The sequence below is a fragment of the Mugil cephalus genome, chromosome 12 (assembly GCF_022458985.1).
Source record: "Mugil cephalus isolate CIBA_MC_2020 chromosome 12, CIBA_Mcephalus_1.1, whole genome shotgun sequence".
Classification (NCBI taxonomy): domain Eukaryota; kingdom Metazoa; phylum Chordata; class Actinopteri; order Mugiliformes; family Mugilidae; genus Mugil; species Mugil cephalus.
The window spans coordinates 9,250,738-9,269,189 of NC_061781.1; the positions used below are offsets into that span (position 1 = coordinate 9,250,738).

At 44.6% G+C, this 18,452-nt stretch overlaps 1 protein-coding gene across 2 annotated transcripts in view; it reads left to right on the plus strand.

The window, feature by feature from the left end:
• The window catches only part of dars1 (aspartyl-tRNA synthetase 1), a 26,757-nt gene continuing 8,305 nt past the window's right edge, over nt 1–18,452 (plus strand). The window contains exons 1-9 of one of the 2 annotated variants that reach the window (XM_047600705.1): nt 1–162; nt 3,940–4,042; nt 6,810–6,839; nt 7,186–7,243; nt 8,790–8,882; nt 10,034–10,136; nt 13,772–13,874; nt 14,480–14,560; nt 16,193–16,252. In XM_047600705.1, the coding sequence (XP_047456661.1) occupies nt 140–162; nt 3,940–4,042; nt 6,810–6,839; nt 7,186–7,243; nt 8,790–8,882; nt 10,034–10,136; nt 13,772–13,874; nt 14,480–14,560; nt 16,193–16,252 (654 nt within the window). In that variant the 5' untranslated portion in view covers nt 1–139. Of the gene's footprint in view, nt 163–1,266; nt 1,407–3,939; nt 4,043–6,809; nt 6,840–7,185; nt 7,244–8,789; nt 8,883–10,033; nt 10,137–13,771; nt 13,875–14,479; nt 14,561–16,192; nt 16,253–18,452 lie in introns of those variants that run through there. The other variant, XM_047600707.1, reaches the window with a different exon arrangement.

The following is an 18,452-nucleotide window of genomic DNA, read 5'->3' on the forward strand; positions in this document are numbered from 1 at the left end:
GCATCCGGTATTTCGTGTTGCGTCCAAAGAGGTCCTTCCTTCCGGTGCCCGTCCACGCTCTGAACAGCTGATGTGGTGCTTCTCCCTGTCAAACAGTCGCGAAGTATTTTCTCCAAAATATCCAAGAACATAACTCGACATGACTAAAGAAGAAGTCCAAGGGTAAGAATGGTGTGAAAGTTGTGCCCGCAGTTACTCACGTCGCTGCAGGATGTTAAGAGCTAAGTCGGATAGCAGCTAGCTCGCATTGCCTGGACATGCAGTAGATTGCATCATCTAAAAAGTTTAACTAAATACACCATAAAGTCCAGCATCTATGAACTTTTAAACCATTTCAGCTTATAGTATATGTGCCGCAACTTTCAAAGCAGGAGTTGAATCATTTCAGGTGGTGTGTTTGAAAGATGGCAAGACGAAATCTGATCCAGAGAACAGCTTTCATTTCCTCACTCTCAAAAAATACCCAAAATTCACGCACATAATTATGCAAACCTTAACCTGTCTGGTCCTGTTCATGGACATTCCTCTGCCCTTAAACTGGAGTAAAGACAGGAGGGATGGTTTTGTGTGTCTAATAAGTTAATGTTACCTCAATGCAACGTATAGATCACAGTCAGTGACCAGGAAAAATGAAACTAAAAAGTAACACAGTGTAATGACATCAATAAGCTGGAAGTAGATATTACAGCACTTGGCGTTAAAATTTGTGTTGAGATTGTGTTAGTGCCGCAGTTCTACATATGAACTAAGGTATAATAAAGGGTCTGTACTTGTAATACTTTGTAGGTGGTTAGATAAATAGATGGATGCAACACCCCACACCCCACCAAACAGCCATCAGGCATAACATTTTGACCATCTTCCTAGTAATGTGTAGGTCTCCCTTGTGACTCCAAAGCTTTTTTTGTGTGTGTGTGTGTGTGTGTGTGTGTGTGTGTGTGTGTGTGTGTGTGTGTGTGTGTGAATGTGTCGGGCTGCATCCGGCTCAGGATGGCGCCTGCCATCAAGGAGTGTCATTGTTATGGGGTGGGGTTACCTGCTCGGGTGTAGGTGGGTGGGTGGTACATGTCTAAGTAACATCCACACGGATGCCAGTTTGTATGTCCTGGCTGGTTGGTGCCTACTGCAGCTTCGTATTTAACCAGCAGGACTGATAACATTTAGTTTAATGTTCAACTGCTCGTACCCGTTTATTGACCTTTTATGACACTTGGGATGTCAGGAAAAAGATTAAGTTTTGCGCCACAGCTGTTGGCTGTAATGCACCTGTTGTCCTCTTCCCACTTGTCACGCTTGTGTTAACTGTTGGGTGGCAGTTGCCGAATGGGGTTATGATGTTTAACCGTGTGAGATAGGATCATTTGTCTGTGTCGTATTGAATTAGCCGTTTAAAAAATGGAGAGCCGGTGAGTAAGTTTGTGTGTGTACTAGTTTGATAATGATCTCGCTCGCCCGTGGCTAAAGAGGCGTTGTTGGTTACGTTTAGTGAACTCAACTGCTTGCTGGAACATGTCAATAATCCGAGCCAAGTACATTGATCCGCTTCACATAATTTGAAGTCTGGGTTCACAAAAGGGTTCACAGTTCACAATAAGGTGAACATAAGCATGTTTTCGGTGTTTATTTTATAACAGGGCAGGATGTGCTCTTTCAAAATGGTAACCCAACCTAATTATTGCTAAGAATATAGGCTATTCCTGAAGGGGACTTTTAATGGTGAAATATGTGATTTAAGTCATTGTTTTGACAATTTGTGGAGTTATTTTCCACACTCTTGGAATATATCATTTTATGACAAACTACAGATTTGTTGAAAATCGTAAAAGATTTGGTTGCAGGTTGTTTGTCGTCCTGTATTTAGCTCTGAGGGAAGTGTAAACTTGGTGTGAAGTCATAATATGTTGTGTTTTCTGTGTCTTGTTTAGACTTTATTGCTATACATAGTCGGCCTTTGGTCCTTGTTATTTCCTGTGACTAAATGGGACCATGTTGCTCATAGGCTTCCTTCAAATCTAGACACCTGGTGTTTTGGGAAAACCAAATGGCACGTATACGTTCGCCTGCCGTCATGGCACACTGTCATGTGATCCAACAAATAAATGCTGCAAAGTGCAGAATGTTTATAATATGAACCCATGACCTGTTTTTTTTTATATTTTTTTTTATTGCTGCTTCTTCTTTTATGGCTTTTTAATCTTTGACCAAAAATGTAGGCTCATCACTTTCTCAAGACGGCAAAATGTTGCACTGATGTAATTCATCATGTGCTCAGTTCGTTAGGTACAAATGGTGAAAACAAATACTTTGTTATGTAAAAGATGTGCAACCCCCACGTGACTGTTACAATGTTCAATTTAGGTTTAAAACACCTTGTTGTAGTTTGTGAATGAATGAAACACTGAAGCGTTTCTGTTTTTTAGCCGAGTCCACCTGTTAAAGTGGGTTTGTCAAAATAATAGGAACATGTGTTGGTATAATGTGCTACAATTCAGTATCACTACAAACCACAAGATCATCTGTCCTGCGTCACCAAGGCACGAGCAGTGGAACCAAAAAAAACTTAAATTCTGACTTATCTGACCAAAGTACACATTTCCACTGGTCTAATGTCTGTTCCTTTAGTTTTTGTCTGTGTCTTTCTTCCTCAAAAGTTTCTTATTTGCAGCAATTCAGTCATGAGTGCCTGACTCACGCAGTCTCCTCTGAACAGTTGGTGTTGAAGTCTGTCTGCCTTTTTGAGCTCCGCGCTTGTAGGAGCTCTACTCCGAGGTGCTTTTAATTTGCCGTTTTCTGAGGCTGGTAACTAATGAATTTATCATCTGCGGCAGACGTAACTCTTCCTTTCCTCGGGAGAGCCGGTTTCATCATAGGGTTTGATGTTCTTTCGTGACTGCACTCTAGGCTGCGTTCAAAGTTCTCGAACTTCTCCAGAATAACTGATCTCCATGTCTTAAAGTAATGATTGGCTGTCATCCCTCTTTACTTAGTTGAGTGCCTCTTGCGGTGATTTAGAACGGTTTGGTCGGTTCAGAACAGCAGTGGAATGGTTCACTGTAGAGGCCTGAGTGCTGGCCGTACCTCTTCACAACACTGCAACTGATGTGTGAAATTCCACAAATTCATTCTTGACATGGCACACCTGTTAACGGAAAACTATTCCAGGTGAGTGCCCCGTGAAGCTGATTGGGAGAATGCCAAACGTGTGCAAAACAATAGGTGCTTACTTGGAAGAATGTGAAATATGAAGAGATTCAGCTTTCAACGTAGAAAGCAATAAAAATAGAATTTAGTCCAAACATTAAACTGTTCCTACTGCCTCTTATGTAGATTTGTGACCCACGTCTTGAGAGTGCACTAGTGTATTTACCTATATCAGACTTGCTTTGCTATAGGAAAATCTCATCTTCTACTACCGCTTATCCTCACCAGGGTCGTGGGGGTTGCTGAAGTCTATCCCAGCTGTCATTAGGCGAGAGGCGGGGGACACCCTGGACAGGTCGCCAGCCTGTCGCAGGTCTAACTGTAGGGAAATATCACATGCTTATCAGCTCTGACATTATGCTGTGTGGCAGTTATTTCGCAAGTAAAGGCATCTTCACCTTTAGTTAAGACATAATGTTATCATAATTGGATAATCAGTTTTCTCTAATGGATTAGAAAGTGGCTAGACTACTGTCTTCTTAATGCGCTAGCGTTTGTCTTGCTAATCTTACTTTCCGACGTCTCTGCTTTTAGCTGTTCTCTCCGTTCACTTAGCCTACAGCTGCTTTGTTTGAAGCAACAATGGGATTAAAGGTAGTGCAGACTTAAAAGCTGGAGGTGGTGATGGCTCAGAATTATTTTTCCCAGGCGGTCAACTACTTCCTCGTGGGATGCAGGAGAAATAGGAGGCGGAAGTTCGACTTAACTGTTTATGTTGCGGCTTTCTTCCTGTTTCAGGGCGACGGAGGAGGAGCAGCAGGCTCAGTCAAAGAAAGGCCTGAAGAAACAGCAGAAGGAAGCGGAGAAAGCTGCAAAGAAGGCTGAGAAACAAGCCAAGCTGGTCAGCATTGTTTTTTTAAAAAAATATTTCTGTTTTGTTGTTCCACATCCGCTGCCCCCTTTTACAGCTGGTAGGGCTGTGACGTGCCGTCCTGCTGGGCTTTGTGGGTCCAGCTTGGCAGGTTGGCCGACAGGAGGGGGGGAGTGACCATTGTTAAGTATTCCTGTCATTTTAGCTGTGTTTATGTCCACCCAAACAAAGTGCTATTTTCTTCTACGTGTAGTGCAAAGCTGTCTCTCAACAGTCATTAGAGGTGGCACTTATTACAGCATTCCTGAGGACTTGTTTGCTCACATTGCTATGATGTTTTGGTAAAAATTTATATTCTAAACACATTTATATTCTAAATTTTACCACGTGTTAATATTGTACGGGATTTTCCAGATATTTTACACACCAAAGGTTTTCAAAATCCTCCATCCTCCCTAGCAGACCTGACACAGTTAACACCAACACACATTCACATTGAAGTCATTCTGTCCAACAAATCTAAGAATGAAGACTCCTTCGCATTTCACAGACCATTTTATGCGCTGACTTGGTGCCATGTATGGTAAATGTTTTGGATATTTACCTTAATCCGTCCATGCTGGCAGCATGGCATTGTGTTTTTGGGTTGTCTGTGTTCTATGTCTGTCGTTCTGTCCCATTCTTGTGAGTGAGTTATTTCTGGATTGCCTTGAAGGAAAAATCTTTAAATTTTAAATTTCAGTGGAGCTGTACATTTTCAGTCTTTTTTTTTTCCAAATTGTAGGCATGGCACGCTGATAACAACAGTTGCAGAGATATGAAACTTTAGCTCTCGATGACGTGTTGTTTCAAATCGACTGCTCTTGGTCTTGATCTGTAAATATTGTCCATATGCTATAAAGCCAACCTGTATCACACTGCTTATATACCACACTATTTATGCTGCATGCACTTACTGCTTATTGAACTTCTGTTTAGATGCGAAAATGTCATTACACATTTACAGGTACAGAGCAACAAAAATGTGTAATGACATTCTAATCTAATGTGCTAAGGTGGCCATTCCTGGAGAACCTGCTAGTCAGTACAAATCTGTGCCACTTGTAGATGGTTTTCCTTGAAGTAGAATAATTTATTTCAAGCTTTTCGGAGACCTTTTTAATCCCGACTAGGCTGAAACACCAGACTAGACGATGTTCTTCCTGGAGGGGTCTCTGCCTAAGGTTTCTTTCTATGTAAAGGAAGTTTTTTTCTTCCCACCATCGCGCTAGCATGCTTGTTCTTGAGCACTCGGACTGAGTTTTGTAAAGTATCTTGAGACAACGTAAATAAAGCTGAATTGAATGCTGAAGGTTAAAATAAGACGGCTTTCGTCCCTGATCCGATTCTAATTTTGTGTTGGTTTAAAGGTTTAATAATAAAAGTAGAGGGTTGTACTTCTGCTTTTTATATTTATATAATAGTAGAATGGAGTGAAAATGTGCGTTATATTGTGTCACTTTAGCCGCTATTGCAAACACAATGCCTGACAATTAAATTATGTCTACGGCGTCAGTTTGGTTCTTTTTCAGTTCTTTTGTGTTGTTTTTACTAAAAAGGATTTAACAGTCAATCTTCTTTTCTAACTCCTAATAATTATCAGTCCTTTAATGAAATCTGATGCTTCTTTATCAATGAAGCTGGGGATGAAGTGCCAAAAATCTACCACATAAGTCTTTGGTGACGTTTGCTTACATTATAATCCAAACATCTGCTTTCATATTAGGATGTGAAGCCTTGTAGAGTCCAAGAAGTAGCTTAAAGTACCAAACACATATATAGGTAACATTTGCCTTGTGGTTCTCCAAATTTGGCCCATTACATCAGTATCAGCATTGGTGTTGGTGCATCCCTTAAATTGTTTGGCCCTTTCTTTAAAACCAGGCGAAGCGACGTCAAAAACACCTTCTTTAGATAATGTACCACCGAGTTTAACTCCCCATGTGTCACTGTGTTATGACTCATGTTTGGCAAGTGAAGGCGGCAAACAGTCCTTGGTTCCAGATGTACTCAACCGTCTGCATGTTTAATGAAGGAGCGCTTTGCTGCCTGTGGCATGGTATGCATTGACGGAAAGCCGACTTGAGTGTTTATTGAGTGAAGTGCTCGCTGTGTTATTTTCCACTGTGTGTGTTTTTTTTTTTTTTTTTTAATGCGAGCACTTGTCGGCGCAGCTTGGTTGCTTTTCGTGGCTGTAGCGGGTCTGCATTCGGCTGATCATAAGCTGAGATGTCATCCATCATGTGACGGGATTATCATATCAAGAATGGGCGATTTCAATTCGCTCCACTGCCACCAGCCATTTCCACGCACCAGTATCAATTTGCATAGAAAATGGAACTGTAACTTTACCAAGACTCGATCTCATCGCACTCTGGAAGTCATTTGCCTAGAAGTCAGGGCAGAGATAAAGAATATCTGTCCACTTACGCCAGCTCTATTACAAAGCAATATCTCCTGCTGTCATTACTCATTGTCTATGATGTGTTGGTGCAATGTGTGCGAAAACTGTCTTTGGATCTAAGCCTTGGCACCGGGACGAAGCTATGATTTATTAATTTTATTCAAACCCCACATAGGACAAGATGAAAACACAATTTACATGACTGTTGTAGCAAAACGCGAAACCATTTGAAGGCGAATGTTTTTGAACATTTTTTTTTTATTTTTTGGTTGATAGTTTGACAGTCGTCTTCTTGTTGTTGTTTCCTGACTGTTGGCAGTGGCCATTAAATTCCGTCGCCTCTTTGTGTTTCAGGCTGCCGAACAACAAAGCACAGAGGAAGATGTAAGTCGCAGATCACAAAACCCATTTCTGTCTTTGATTCTCGCCGCTCTTTCGCACCTTTTCAACAATTTGCATGCAAATACCTTCACATTTAACTCTGTTTTTCTTGTCTCCAGTTTTCTCCTAAGATCGCGATAAACCCCATTATCTGTTCTGTCAGTGTGTTATCTTAGATGTAGTAGGCAGACAGACAGACCGACGTCAGGCAGTTATGTAATCAAAGTGGCAGAACTGTCTCGGGGAACAATACAGTTGACGTGCACATGCTAAAAGACGTGCGATGTTTTATTTAACGGTTCAATGAAAGGATCTCGGTCGCTAAGATGACGTGCTTTTAATGTTTAAGGACTTCGCCAAGGACAGATACGGCGTGTCGGCTATGGTTCAGTCCCAACAAAAACTGGGTGAGTATCTTCCCTCACACATCAGCCCACACAAACATGTCACAATTAATTTGAAATGTGCATAAATTGGGAAGAGGTGAGACTTGCCTTGGTAGAAGTAAATAAGTTGGCAGATTGACACATTTGTCACGTGTAGAGATGTTTTCGAGAACGTGAAACTTGCTTGGTTACTTCTATGATGGATTTTGGTGTTTTTGCCGACGCGTGCGTCTGCGAAATGCAAGGCAAGGTGTGCGTTTCAGAAAAGTTTATTCATTCCTCGTCACAGAGTGTGAAAGACAGATCAACCGATTTAGATAAAACTGTGCATGTCGTGAACGCACAGACTTCCCTTTGAAGTGGACATATTTCTTAATGTCATTTCAGGCTGGATTTCGTATTTGCTTACGCGCGAGCTTCGTTTCACGTCAAAGCAACAGACAACGTGTCAGTTGACCAAAAAAAAACAAGGCTACGAGCTTCACGTACTGCTGTTATGTTTGTCTAGTGGTTTCCTAGTTATACCTGATAGGAGCCTTTTCAGAGGTGGATTTGACAGCGTAATCTTTGTTTGGCATTGGGGTAGCACTTTAACTGATGGTCGCTGCTAAATAAAGCCTGTTCAAGATCAGTCCACATTCTTGTGAAGCACACCACCTTCATTTTGTCAGTTTAAACGCAAGAACAGCACAAGTTGTTTCTGCGCGGCAGTCAGATAAAGGTCACACGTGGTTCAGGCCCTTGCTGGGAAACACCGGTGGAACGTGCAAATATTGGTACAAACACTTAGATACCACGCATCTCTGTGCGACAGGTTGATCCAGAACTCCTCAGATGAGGTTGCATTCGGCCGACAAAAACACTGATTTGACGCGATTGCAAGCGCGAAACATCACAACAAATGCGTTTCTCTCACTCCGGCTTGGACGATGCCTGCGATAAGCGCGATAGCTAATAACCGATAACTTCCAGACGAGCGAGTTGGCGGGGCTGACGCTCGACGCCGTCCGTCTGTCTGGATGCGCTTTCAGCTCCAGTAGTGGCAAACAAAACACGGCCTCGCTCACCTGCATGCCAGGCTCAGCCATCGGGACGGATCGAGGGGGGTGGGGGGTGGGTGGGTGGGGGTGAGGCGGAGGACTTTCATGTGGGTTGATGCGGAGTTCTCAGCCAAGAGGGCGGCTCTGTTTTCTCTGTTGTAGCCTCGGTGTCTGCCTCTTCTTCTCCCTGATAATAAGGGGAAAGCATGCCTCTGAGTGATACAGGTGAAACTAGAGTCGGTTTGTCATAAAAGCCAGGGAGAGTAGGTGAGTTGGACAGCTTTCAGCAGGCCTCCTAGCGTGTCTTATTTATTAGGCATGCTTGTAATTCGAGCGTTTTACCGTCCGCACTTCCACACATGCACATGCATGCTTATTCACATTTGGTTCTGCCTTTGAGGGTACTTTGCAGGGGAGAGATTGAGGGGTGTGCACACAGGGGGAGAAATAGAAGAACAAAAGTGCGTTGATGTAATAAAATCTTTGTGTGTGTGTGTGTGTTTGTGTGTGTGTTTCGTCTGAGCCAGACAGGGCACTGGTGAGAGTCCAAGACCTCACCCCTGAGAAAGCTGACCAGCTGATCTGGCTGCGCGCCCGAGTCCACACCAGCCGAGCCAAAGGTGAGATCACCCCCCCGACCCCACCCCACCCGACTCCGTCGTCCACCTTTCTTAGCCAAGAGCGAGTTTCTCTCGTGTGAAAGACACAAACGGCACAGATTAGACGCCCTGTGCTTTAATGCTTTGATGTGCTATTGTGAAAAGTCAAAAACATTTGCCCCTGAGCCACTTCTCGCCAGCACTCCTTTCTCTCTCCGCTAGATCAAACGGCAAAAACCAGCTGGCTTTGGTTCGGCGTTGTCGGATTTCCTAAATGACCGGCATCAGTCTGTTTAAGGCCAACAATGAACAGCGCGCAGCTTTTTCATGCGATATTCCACAACAAACAAACCAGAATAAAGTCGGTATCTGATAGAACATTACCGCAATTTTCTAGACAATAGAATATATTATATAACCTCAGATATCTAGTTTCCCTTTTCTTCCATGTGGGATAGTTTGACAACCAGAGGGTGTTTTTGATATCATTGTCAGACCAGCACATCACTGCCAACTGGAAGATCAGATAACTCCTCACGAGGGTACTAGCTACTGGCAGCCGTGAAGCTCTATTTGAATACGGTGAACCCACAGAGCTTTGCCTGGTTATTACACCTCCATATCGAACCCGCAGCCTCGTTCTCTTGCAGCGCTAAATCCGTCATTACACATAAACCGAGGCTCAATGAGGATGGTCTTTTAGCTATTTCCTTGCAAGATAACTTCCAGAGTCAATGGTCACTTCCCCTCCGCTTGTGCTCTTCATTCTCTTCGCTCGCTGTAGGATGTCCGTGGGACCGAAATAACATCCTGATTTAGTGTGCGATGAGGTGCATCTGTTGGTGGGATTTTGACATCGCCATTACACCCACCACCCGCCCTCTTCTCACAGGCAACAAACATCAAAGTACCTGGGTGGTCTGACTATCTGCTGCCTTTGTTAGCCCTGACTTGTTTACAGGCTTCCTAGGTGTGTGTGTGCGTGTATGTTTGTGGAAAAGGGAGGATTGCTACCTTCCCATCCGAGTGCCGTTCAAAGACGAGGCTCCGTTCACAAATGTTTGACACTTTACCCGAACCAACGTAGGCGCCAAAGGATTTATTGTGACAAGCCTATTAAGCCTGCGTCCTAATAGCCCGGTGCTATCTATTCTTGTTGTTTTTGTTTGCAGGGAAGCAATGCTTCTTGGTCCTGCGTCAGCAGCAGTTCAACGTGCAGGCTCTGGTCGCGGTGGGAGATCGTGCCAGCAAGCAGATGGTCAAGTTTGCCGCGAAGTGAGTGCCGAGACTGTTTCTTCCTGTTAGAGAGCGCGGAGACAATGGTGGGAAAACCCTGGGCCATAATCGTCCGCTGATCCATTTTCACACATTCTGAGCGAAGTGCAGGGTGGGAGAATCAATCATTTTTCACTTGACAGCAAAAGCTGGCTTTTAACGGGGCGGAATACGTTAGTGTTTTAATGGAGCAGTTCCTGTTGAGATGCCTGATATAGCAGCCTGGGTCAGAGGGGGGAGAAATACTTAAGAACCAATCATCATTACTCACGTTAGCAGCCAAGAAATAGAGCCCATCGCTGGTAGTCTATGAATGAATACAATTATCAGCGGATGTGTACTATATTAAAAGAAATAAAGGGGGAAGGGCTGTAGCAGTAACGATGCGTAAAAGCTGACACTAGGGGTTCACGCCGAGGCTCATTTGTAAAGGAATCTGCTTTTGGGGCTTGAAATTTGAATTTATGTTGCAATTCGTGCACTTAGTAAATGTAATTTACCACAACATGCTTCCATCCGTTTCAAAACATGCAGCTGTTTCGCAGTACGCCCAGTGTTTGAGGAATTTAATGTGGCAGACTTAAACGATCATGAATTAAGTCAACGGCATCTCATTGGCGTTGCAAAACGATGCAAAGGGTAACACCCACAAATGTAATCGGCCAGACCAAAATGACAGTTATGACACTGGATTATAGTGAACTTAGGCAATGCGGAGATTGCGAAAAACGGATTGACGTTTAAAACTTTCCTACAGTTCAGGAGTAACGGCAGCAGTGGCGGTGTTGATTTATAATTTTATTTTTTCAACGAACTACATGAAAGGTTGACTTTAAACCGTTTCATTAAAAGCATCCGAAGCTCTGCTGAAGATCGTGCGCGTCAGGCTCTGCAGCCTCCTGCTGTTTGTGTATCAGCAGATTGATCAGAGTATGAGTGTTTTTACTCATCGTTTAGCGTCGAGCAGCAACAGATTACTCACAAATAGTAAACTGACCAGTTATGTAGCAGACTGTTATTCTGGAGGGAATTAACAGAAAGCCGTAACAATACTACAATAATAGAAATCCTTTTTTCTTTTATGTAAGACTTACGGCAATAACATTGACCTCCTTTTACAGAACACAGGACCTAATGAAAGTAGTGATTGATGGAGTGAGTGTGCCAGCCGTATGTAAGCAAAACGGACCTGATGAACTATATTCATGTTTCATAGGCCGGGCGTCGTGGCAGGTTGTAGCCGTACATCGAGGTTAACAGGGAAAGTGAATTTTCCTGTTGAGGAAAAGGTCACCGCTGCCTCGACATGATTCTTGACCTCAGCCGTCTGATCGCGCTGACCCCACTTGGTAACAAATGTCACCGACTGTGCCAAGTTCCTCTTGGTGGTCACTTGACCGATTCTCGAGGTTTTTAGCTGCGTAGCTGCAGAGTCACACTGAGCGCGGGGCAGCAACGCCAGCAGTTGTTTAATGTTGTTGACAAAGCTTCTTTGTGTCACAGGATGCTGTTTCATTACCACATGTTTATATATTTTTGGCAACCGTCGATTTCTTTCGTGCGAGACGGTTCCTCAGTCCGCTTCTGCAATGTTTGTGGTCGGCCGGTTCGGATCGTGTGGCCACACCTCGTCACCTGGCGACAGAGCCGAGTGAAAGTGACGACACCGTTGCTAAGTCAACACTGTCTTGCATCAAAACCGAAAAAAACAAAACAGCCGAGTCACGCTGCAGTCTAACAGGCTTACCAAGAAACGCACGGAACATTGCTCCGACTATCAAGATCTAGCGTGGTTTTTATTTTGGTCGTCAGCAACAGGTGGTACTATCAGTTTCAGTGGCTTTCAGCCCCACATTGAGTTTCGCATAGTATCGTGCGCTGATTGACAAGTTGAGCGAGACCCCAGATTACGAGGAAATCCTCTCATAATCACGCACAGGGCAGAGATGTCGTCGCAGGGGGAAGTCTTCTTTCGTGTATGTTGTGTCCGAGTCATCCCCCGCTCTCTCACGCGGGTTAATTAAATGATCCGGCTCTGCAGCCTTTACTCTGCTTGAGTGCCTCAGAATAGTTCGGCCCCTGAAACTGGAATGAAATGAGTCACGTCTGGTTGTTGCGTGTTGTCGTGCTTTAACTGGCCTTGCAGGTTGGATGTCATATTTTGAGACAAGTTTTGATTTGTTTGGTTCTTAAGGGCTTTTCGACCATATCTAGTCGTTGCTTCAACATTGTAGCATCGATATATGACATTTTGAAATAGCGGTTTGTGGCCGGGGTTACAAAAGCGTCCATCTGGTTTTTTTTCGGGTCATTGATTTGTCAGAAAAGCCCTCTGAAAAGTCCCCTTTTTCTCACCCACTCCTATGCCTCATCTCCGTGTGATATCGTCAGACCCTGGTCCTGAATTAATCGCTCCGTTTCCCCTCAGTGTGCGCTCAGTGTGTTGTCACCAGCCTCTGGGGCCCCGCGGCGGACGTTATTAATGTGGGGATTTATTTATCTAACTGATCTCCTAGTGGAAGGGAAGGGCTACGGTGGCAGCTGTCGCGGGGCTGAAGGGACGGCAGTACCCCAGTGTTCAGTCTCTCATTACTGCTTTTTAATGAGCAGTAGTGAAGGATTACAGCAGGTTTCCCATCTGGCCTTGCGCTGCGAGGCCGTCAGCGGGTGTTGTTCCTCATGTCTCGCGCGTTAAGGCTGAGTTTTATTGAGTGGGAAGATGCTGCATTGTTTTCACAACCCACTGTGACAAAATTAATAACAGGTTCCCCTTATATGCTTTAGTGTGCTTTAGCTTGTGTTTGTATTGGGGAAATTCCTGCCCCTACTGTCAATATTAAGCCATTTGTTGTAGAGGTAGGTACTTCCCAGTTTCTGAAGCAGAAATCTTCTCAGGCCTCCCTCCAGCTTCTGTCTATTTACTTTCAGTTCTTTCTAACAGTAAGATATATAAAATGAAATGCGTGCTTGCGCATTAGCACGACGTATCTTTTCATCTGCCTGGAAATGAGCTGGTGCTGGCTTAATAGCGCGCGCATTTCGGTAGACAGTTGGTTCTCTACGGGGCCTTCGTGCCGTCTACAATTCCCAGCGTGACGCCTCCCGGGTGAGATCTCCGCAAAAGCAAAAAATAAGCACCGTTTGAAAACAAAACGGCGACAGGAATCATTTCGGGGTCCTGGAATCTATTCGGAAGAGGGTAAAATTGTAGCGTAATATGGCGTTCTATTTCCCCACGTCAAGATGAGCCGTTTCATAACAGACAGCCATTTGCCTAAAAATAAGACGCGTGGAAAGGATGAGACATTTTCCACCCCGTCGCAGCCTGTTGATTTGAGCGTAACAAAAGTAGACACGTGCTTGTGTTGAGAAGGGGAAGGGGGGGCGGCGTGTGGGGGGCGATGGGTTTGTTGTGAAAGCCACAGCCCCCCACAAACAGTCAGAAAGCAGTCATCCTTATCCCGCACTAACCCCCACGCGTTGCATCATGAAAAATGTAAAAACCCTGACGACGAGCGGCGGTCACAGCTTAATGGAAATGTGGTTTTTTCACCCGGCGGCCCTCCCAAACAAGACGACTCTGTTATCTAAGCGCTGAAAGTCATTTCTTACAACTCCAACCTCTGTCCCGACAGCATCACCAAGGAGAGCATCGTGGACGTGGAGGCGTCCGTGAGGAAAGTGGAGCAGAGGATCGAGAGCTGTTCCCAGCAGGACGTGGAGCTCCACATCGAGAGGGTCGGCAAACTTTCGCCGCACGCACACAGGCAACATCTCCACACGTAAACATGTAAAGAGGCGCAAAGAGGTTCAATCCGCCGCAGGTCTTTTCACAGACCTGCCCTCACGCGCTGTAGGTGCGCTCGAGACGGTGGAGCATCCATCGCTCGAGCAGCAACACATCACTTCACACAGGAAACGCGCAGGTGTCATGCCAGCATGTACACACCTTCACAGCTTTTCACTCCACATACACTCTATATGACATTATCTCACCGCAGTTTGCAATCACTGTTTTCTCTAAAACATCACATGTTTACGCTAGAATCGACAATGCGCTTTTTTTCCAGCGCAGGAGTCAAACTGACGGGTCACCACCTCCCCAAAAAAGATAACAAATCTATATTATTGCTGCAGCAGCAGCATAGAAACCTACCGGTTTTAACACGTCTTCCGTCCCATACATGTGGCGGTGATACACGGGGGTTACTATCTTTCGCTTTGACTTCCTTACACTGTGTGCGTGAGTCTTGGTACTTTCCATTTATTGGAAACGTATGGTGGTTTTTCACACTCTCGATTTTTTTTTTATTTTTTTTACGCTGTCCTTTTTCTGCACCCAGATTTTTGTCATCAGCCCGGCAGAGCCCCGCCTCCCGCTGCAGCTGGAGGACGCCGTCAGGCCTGATGGAGAGGGGGAAGAGGTGAGGATGAAGGTTCCCTCTGCTGGAGCCGCTCGTGCCTCTTTCTTTTCTAAACGGAAGAACCGGCTCTGTAATTATTTACATTGAGGCTCAGTGGTTGACGGTGATCGCGGGACATGTTGGTGGCCTTTGGTAGATGATTTATGTTCTGACGGGGATCCACTCGACAGCTCTCATTCCTGACGGTTCGTTCTCAGTTAGAAAAATAATAAATAAGTCAAAGCTGCGGTAAACTGCTTTAATTTAAAACAGCCTGACATCAGCGGCGGTGTGAGAAATCAGAGCTGACAGTTGCTTTGTGCAGGAGACATTGACTAAGTCTCAGGATGTGCATGGATAGGTTTGGTCTGACTACACAATGACAACAAAGTAATTAACAATTTAATCCCGCTTCATCTGGAAGCTTGATATCAGAAAGTGAAGGATATCGACGCGATGAACTAAACTTCAGAGTGTTTTCAAAAGGCGAAGCCAGATTTGTGTTTTTGCCCGAGTCAACGATTGAGTAATTAAACTTGATTGCCTTGTCTGATTCGCCCGTCCTCATGCAAAATTGTGATTTCATCACACGGCGTTCGCACCAGCCGGCGTTCGGGGAGTTCTCTGAATTTACAATTAAGGAATCGTGCATCAATGCCGGATCGTTTGAGAGAGTCGAGGTGCATTTGAAAATCCATTCTGTTTCAGAGCCACACTTTAGCAAGTTATTAATGACTGTTAAACTCTGAGGCTGCTGCTGAGGGGGCTTAAAAGGCAATTTAGCTCAACGTGGGTGTCGTTATGTGTTGATTCATTTTAGGTTTTTTAATTTGTGTGTTGAAATGACTAAACTATAAATCTGAGCGCCTTGTTACGCCGGCCTACTTGAATCCCCTGCAGTTGAATGCGGAAACGCTGCGTTGTTTGTCGCGGAGCATCCATCATATTCACTATCAAACTGTATATCACCACATTAGTTATTTAAATCGATACAACAGTGAGAGCTGAGATCCCATCCATGTTTGCCCTGCAAATGAATCCGTGCAGCTGCGGCGGCATCCCAGGTGTTTTCTGCAGGGATTCGGCGCGTCAGTCACACGCTCGTAGCAGCACCTGCCAACCCCAGAGACACATGCTCAGGCGGTCCTGTCTGTTTGACCGTCTGCTCGTCTAACGTTTTGTCCTCCTCCTCCTCCGTGTGGCTGTTTGGAGCAGGATGTGGCTACGCGGGCTCTTAGCTCAGACCCCCTAGCGGGTCCTCAGAGGAAGCCTGACATCCACAGCCCTGGAAGCAATGTTTCCTCCTGTGATGAAACATTTACCTTTTCATTTGTGTTTTCTCTCTATTCTTGACCTGTTGTCTAACGGTGCAGATGTCTTTTTTTTTTTTTTTTGCACTTGACCCTGTAACTGTTATTGTATGGACCAAAGTAAACAGAGGACCTATAGTTGAAGGCAGTGGTGCATCACAGCTCAGTGTAGCTTCTAACTTAATATATTTTCTTCCTTGACGTTTAAAATGTCTCCAAAAGTACTAGAACAAATGCCACAAGCACTAAAGATTACTAAGGCTGTAAAAAACTGTTTAGTGGCTGAATATTTCACAGTGTGAGGGGCTTTTTGGGTGATGTGATGTCTTTTGTTTGTCCTCAGGAAGGCAGAGCCACAGTCAACCAGGACACCAAGCTGGACAACAGGGTGATTGACCTCAGGGTGAGTTGCCACCAGAGTTTAGGGTTCTCCTCTCTGAATGGGGGGTTGAACATGACAAAGCTGGCATTTGACTCAATGTATGAAACATCACAAGTGACATGTGGTTGAAGATTCATTTTTTATTTTTATTTTTTACAAGTGTATTAGGTTTATTAATGCATTTTTAAAATTCCACAATTAGATCTACTAAATCTAGAACACATCCCTTCTTGGGACAAATATAGATTTAAAAATAAAAGCTACCAGAATTGGACGAGGAATGGAAAGCGAAACGGCCTCACAAGCCGCCCAAAGTGTTTGGAAACAGAGAGCAAACCACTGCACCTTTAAAGCGAGAGAGTCCTAGTCTTTGATTTAGTGGGCTGATTTCTGTGAATCTTGTGCAGGGTGTAAGATGTGCTAAGTCTGTGCGCGCAGCAGAACGCGCCGAGCCACAAAGTGTCTCATTGTTTTGATATATGCCTCCCACATGGATGGTGCGGCTGGCAGGAAGGCATCGACACCGCAAAGCAGAGCCACGTAGCTCACACACGCCTCACAACAACACCTGTTTCTGCAGCGCGCTGCGCTTTGAGCTCGCGGACCGGGGCCTGTCATCAGTTTTTACACTTAAGAGCCCGGCGAAGCTATAAAGCGGTTCCCACACCGGCTGACAGACGCTCCGAATGGGAACTATAAAACACCTCCAATAATAATTTAGTTCCTATGCAACTCCCCGTGGACCACGGCCATTCTTAAGCATTAGGTGCTTTCCGCAAAAAACACCAGAAAAGTTTACTTGTGCTCGTTTAATTTGCATAAAATAGGCAGGCTCAAGTTGACTTTTTGAACAGTCGTCGGGAATAGTTGAACAGACCCTGAAAAACTCCTCTCACACTATAAACTCTATTAGGGTCAGCCCAAGCTTAATTTGTCTTATTCATTATCTCATATTCATTGCTTTTTTTGTTCATGGCTATTCCAGAAGCTGGGCCTTTGATTAATCATTTCAATTCTTTATCTATTTAATGTTCAATTGTGGGGGGGGGGGGACTGTCATAATGAATCATAATGCTGATTTTCTTTGTGAATTTATCTTGTGATTGGAAATAATAGCAACAAAATAGCAACAAAAGCCTCACAGTGAAGCTCAACAAGCTAATTTCATCACACAGATTGCTTAAGACGGAGAATCCGATCGTTACCTGATGATGAAAATATCCAGGGGCCGTTAGGATTGCACTGAACCGTGTGCATGCGTGCGTGCTTGTGTGCTACCTCGAGCGCCCCTGCGTTCCCCCGGCAGCGCTGGGGTTGCGGCTCCTCAGAAATTAATGCTGCACCTGCGAGGAGCAACCCCGCGACTGTTGGTGCTAAAAGTTTATTTATGGTGTTGAAGGGAAATTCAAAGAGGAAAAGCCATTTAGACCGTTGCTTACTGTTGTAATCAGAACATGCACAATATTGTTACTTCCTCGCGTATCGCCATGTTTTTTTGCAAAAGCAGAATTACACAAGGAAGTGGTTCCACGTCGGATCAGGTCAATATTTGCCCTTCTCTCCAATTTGTAAATACAGAGAACTAAAAAGAGAACCATACAAATATGCGGCTAATGATCCGGCGATGTTAACACATAAACGGCAAGAAAATCAACTGCTTATGGGCGTGTAGGTGTGCCTGTAATTGAGCACTGGCAAATGTAAAAAATGTTACTTTTTGGGCCTGGCTGTGGTTGATCATAACCGCATGCTCGGTTTCAAACCAGTTCTGTTTGACACTGAGTGGTATGCCAGACTTAGGTATTTTTATGAGGCTCCACGCCATCAGAAGAAGAACAAGTTTCAGTTTGCCAGCTGCTACCTGTCTCCTAGCACAACACCCACTCACTGCCAACACATTGTAAACAGGAAGTGCTTTCTAATTTTCGAATGCGGTCTCGAGCAGTCTGGTTTTAAGTCGGGTTTCACGGTGTTTTACACAAGGTGCAGCCCCAGTACGCGACACCAGTGAGTCATAGGTGTTGTGAGGGCAGATATGTTTGGTTGACTGCTCTGCAGAGGCTTTGGTCAGCAGTGTATTAAAGCTGGAAAGTTTTATGTTTTCCTCCACTTCTTCTTTTTGCCTAGTATCAAGATTGCAAGTTTCAACCAGACAGCCCCGAAGCATTGTCTCCAGATTAATGAGCTCTCCAGTATTTAGACATTATCACCTTTCCATTCT